The sequence below is a fragment of the Vespa velutina genome, chromosome 9 (genome assembly GCF_912470025.1).
Source record: "Vespa velutina chromosome 9, iVesVel2.1, whole genome shotgun sequence".
In the NCBI taxonomy this organism is placed as follows: Eukaryota; Metazoa; Arthropoda; class Insecta; order Hymenoptera; family Vespidae; genus Vespa; species Vespa velutina.
Window position 1 is genome coordinate 6,704,077 of NC_062196.1, and position 5,000 is coordinate 6,709,076.

A 5,000-nucleotide genomic window follows, 5' to 3' on the forward strand; every position below is an offset into this window, starting at 1 on the left:
CGTTGCTCTATTCATTTTAATTATATAAATCGTAGATAGTGTGTACATAGTCCTTTAACATTGTACGTACGTATATACATACATATATATATACATAAATCAACCATAAGCTCTCATTGTGAAAACACTATTCCAAAGACCAGCCGTATCATTTTAATATCATATTTTCTCCCTTTTATTATTATCATGGTGTTGTACATAAGTGAATATTATAAGAGAGAATCTCTCTCTTTCTCTCTCCCCCTCTCCTCCTCTTCTCCACCCATTTATTTCTCGAATAACAAAGGACGATTGGCGGGAAAATGGTGAGACGATTATGGCAATTCTCAGAACGACGGTCGTCGTGACATCCGTCATTAAAGTTTCAGCGACTTTCTTTTCCTCTTTCTTTCTCTCTCTCTCTCTCTCTCTCTCTCTCTCTCTCTCTCTCCCCTCCCTCCCTTCCTTCCTATCTCTCTCTCTCTCTCTCTGTCTCTACGTTGGGAATGACGAAGAAGATGCCGTCTTGAATTGTAGCCATCGTGACAATTACGCGCCAATTTTCTCGACGTTACTTGGAAACTCCTCGTTTACACCCTTCTTTCGTTTGTTCATACTCGTCGATTCGCAAAGGCCGATTCTCACGATTGTCGTTCGTGCCGACCGTCGAATATAGAGTATATATATGTGTGTGTGTGTGTGTGTGTGTGTGTGTGTGTGTGTGTGTGTGTGTGTGTGTGTGTGTGTGTGTGTGTGTGTGTGTGTACGTAAACACATATTAATTACACGTATATACGTATATACGTATGTATATATATATATATATATATATATATATATATATGTATGTATCTATGTAAATATGTTTGTATTCGTGTATATTTATGTATGTATATGTTGTGTATGTTTGTATGTATTTATGTACGCGTACATGGAAAAAAAACTTCGCAAGTTTGTAGAATAGGTTGATATCACGAAGAAACAAATTCATCCAATTCGATTTTGTTCAAAAGTTTTTCCTAACTTTTCTTCCTTTTTCTCTTGTTCTTTTTTTCTTTTTCCTTCTACTTTTTTTTCTTTCCTCTTCCACCTCCTTCTTGTTTTACTTCTGCTTTTTCTCTTTTTCCTTTCTTTTCCTTTTCTTTTTTTTTTTTTTTTTTTTTTTTTTTTTTTTTTTTTTTTTTTTTATTATTATTATTAAATGCATGCGAAAGAAGAAGGGACGATAGTAATCTCGTATATAATGTACATTTGTCACGAACTATCGATTACCATAAAATTGCAAACTGAATAATTGAGGAGTTGAATTGAATGGAAAAAGATAAGAAAAGGAAAGGGAAATTTTCAAGAAGTAAAATTATTACTATAAGTTGTGTAAAAATATCTTCTTTTTTTTAATAAATTAATACGAAAATCGATGTGCGTTGAATTTTTGATAGAAAAAGAAAAAAATAAATAAATAAATAAAAAAAGAAAGGACAGTTCGAATTTAAATTCGAATCCGATGAAAATTAAAATCAGAAGAAAAATGAAATCGAAAGAAATGAATGTTGCAATATAATTGTCATTATTTTTCGATCTATATGAAAGAAAAAAAAAAAAAAAAAAGAAAAAAAAAATAGTTCATACTTCTATCAAAAGAGAAAAAGAAAAAAAAAAAAAAACAAGGGAAAAGAAAAAAAGATATTTTTTCTTGAGTAATAGTAAAGTGCCGTACGGCTTTGTTTATATCTAAAAAAAAAAAAAAAGAGAAAAAAAAAATTAAATCATCAAAAATAATCGATAATTTGTGATATACTTTATAAATAGGAGTAAAATTAAAAAGTATCTGTAAGAGTACAAATTTCTATCGCAAAATGTAACTTGTATAAAAGTGAACTTTTCAAAATATCCAACACACAATATCTATCAATCGAATAGATTTCAAAAGTTTTCTCTTGAAACTTTAAGTATCCACGTTTATGCGATTCGATTCGATTCGATTCGATATTTGTTTGTTTGTTTGTTTTTCCTTAAAAAAAAAAAAAAAAAAAAAAAAAAAAAAAAGAAAAGAAAAAATAAGAAAAAAAAAACTGATAGAAAGAAGAAAGAAGAAAAAAAGAAAAAGAAATTAGATCGTTATTTATGATCCAAAGTATCATAAGGATCCTTAGATAGGATACTATTTCGTGTTCGCACGTATCCTCGAGAAGATTCGACTCACGAGCTTCCAACGCGTCATTATTCATCCCTCGAGAACCACGCTCATTTTTATGGGATGTCGTAGCGAAAGAAACGAGCCGTATAAAAGAAACGAAAAGAAAAGAAAAGAAAAGAAAAGGACGAAAAAAGAGAGAGAAAAAAAAAGAAAAAGAAAAAAAGATGAATAGTAGAAATAAAAATAAAGAAGAAAGAAAGGGGAGAACAACGGAAGTAGCACTTTAACTTCGATCGAAATCGCTGTCGTAATTTTTTTTGTTCCCCTAACTATAAACGTATAATTTTCCTATTTGTATATATATATATATATATATATATATATATTTTTTTTGTTTTTCGTTTCCTTCTTTCATTTTATTTTATTTTAATTTATTTTATTTCATTACTTACCAATTTCACACTTTCACAATTTCAACAAATTGAATAAAATAAATAATACAATAAATATATATTTAATAAAAATGTTGTTTGTAAATAATAAAAAGTGTGTTATTTTTTTTTTTTTATTATTTACATATAACGTGAATGAAAACATTTTTTCAAGTGACTAATAATCTCCTATGTGTTAATCTTAAAATAAAAATAATAAAATGTTACGTATATATATACATATATATATATATATGTATGATTAATTATAATAATATATAAAAAAAATCAGCAAAAAGAAAATACTGATGTAATAAACGGAATGTTACATCGTAGATACGTTTATTCATAGCTAGTCAAAGGCTACTGGCAACTAATTTGCCTTAGAAAAAAAAAAAAAAAAGAAAAAAAAAAGAAAAAAAAAAGAAATAGAAAAACAAGAAAGAGGAAAAAGAAGAAATAGGAAAAAAAAAAAACAAAGAAGACGGAAGTGTGCGTACCGTGTGTCAGGGACAGTTTGTAAAAAGGGGAGAGAAAGAAAAAAAGAAAACAGAAAGAAGAAAACATTAAAAAAAAAAAAAAAGAAAAAAATTGCAAGAGATTTATTTGCCAGCAAAGTTTTATTAACCGTATACGATGACACACGTTATTCTGATTGCAAAATATAACGTGTGTATATATATATATATATATATGTGTGTGTGTGTATATGTATATATACATATATTCTGGCACGTAGAACGTACTTACACTCACATAAAAAATATACGCACGTTCAGATATAAACATGTGGGTAGTACCATGCATGTATAAGTTACTCACCCGTCTCTCATGTGCATTTACAGACGGAAAGGAATGCGACGCGGTTGTGTGTTACCACGAGAAGGACTCGAGCTTGGCCATTGGTATCATCGTACCGACTCTTGAGTCAAGGCATCGATATAAATGCACCACCTTGGAACTTTCCTGTCTCAGTCAGAACTGTAAGTAATTCGTTTATAATTCTCTTTTAACATAATACAAATTCCAAACTTTCTCTCTCTCTCTCTCTCTCTCTCTCTCTCTCTTTTTCTCTCTCTATCTATCTATCTCTTTCTCTCTCTTCGTTCATTCATTTTCTATTTTTCCTTCTTTATCGTTTTTCCTTCGAATACGTTTACGAATTAATTCCTATTATCTATTACCATGAATATATATATATATATATATATTTTTTTTTTTTTATTGATAATGTAACATTACAAAAGTATAATAAAATGAATTTATTATATTTTTCCTATAAAAGATGTCAATGTAAAAAAAAAAAAAAAGAAAATACAATAGAATGTTTTAAAACTATTTTCTTATTTTTTTTTTTTTTTCTCTCTTAAAATAAATAATTTTGTATGTACATGTGTGTGTATTTATGTTAGATTTTTACATAATTATTTTATTCGTAATTATAAATAAAATTAAAGCATATAATCGACTTATAACGATATTTAATGTTAACGATTGTAATCTTGATTTACGAGATTTACGATGATACGTAAGAAAAATAATGTTTTATTAATTCGGGAAAAAAATTTCATGCTTAGTGATATGAAATATCTTGGAATAATATAATAAAACCAAGTAACATAAGATAACTGAATAGATATTATCGAGATATAGTTTTAATCGTCAATTAAAATAAAATAATCATTAAAATCGATAAAATATTTTTTAATAAATCAAAATTAGTATAATTATTGTTGAATATCTTTATCTAAAAATGATTTTAACTTATATAAATTAACGCTAAACAGTCTACAAGTTTCTCTATAAATTTCAGAATAATGATGGTGAGAATTGATGATGATGATGATGATGATGATGATGATGATGATAATAATGATTACTATATATAAAAAATTTCACGATTCATGATAAGAATGCATTAACACTATTAACTGCATAAGGATTATCTGGTTATAGATCAGTTCACGGTAATGTTATATTGACATGAGTCAAAAATTTATATATAAAAAAAAAATATATATATATTTAAATTCAAATATAAATACAATTAAAGATACGCACGAACGTTTAATTAATTTAATATAGATTATTATTTTCTTTTTTTTTTTTTTTTTTTTTTTTTTCTGTAAATATTACTATATATCTTGCGTTTAATTTTACCATAACATCAGATCTATTATTTTATTAAAATAAAATTGAATCCAATTTATTATAATTCCGTGAGCATAACTCTATCGCGATTAAGATCTTATCTTTAATCGATCGGATACAATGCAATGTTTGATAAAATATGTATATTTAAAATAATCGCAAATTATTTATTCTTATTAATTATTAATGATGTTAAATCATTGGCCAATTTTTTTTAATACATATAAACATACATACATAATACATACGTACGTACGTATGCGAAAATTCTTGTTGGCCATTGTGATCGGTACTTTTATACA

General features: G+C 26.8%; 1 protein-coding gene across 1 annotated transcript in view; it reads left to right on the forward strand.

Moving 5' to 3' along the window:
* LOC124951727 (single Ig IL-1-related receptor-like) overlaps positions 1-5,000 on the forward strand; it is a 43,420-nt gene that overhangs the window by 33,508 nt on the left and 4,912 nt on the right. Inside the window, exon 5 of the mRNA XM_047500535.1 lies at positions 3,393-3,530. Coding sequence (XP_047356491.1) covers positions 3,393-3,530 — 138 coding nt within the window. The remainder of the gene's footprint in view (positions 1-3,392; positions 3,531-5,000) is intronic.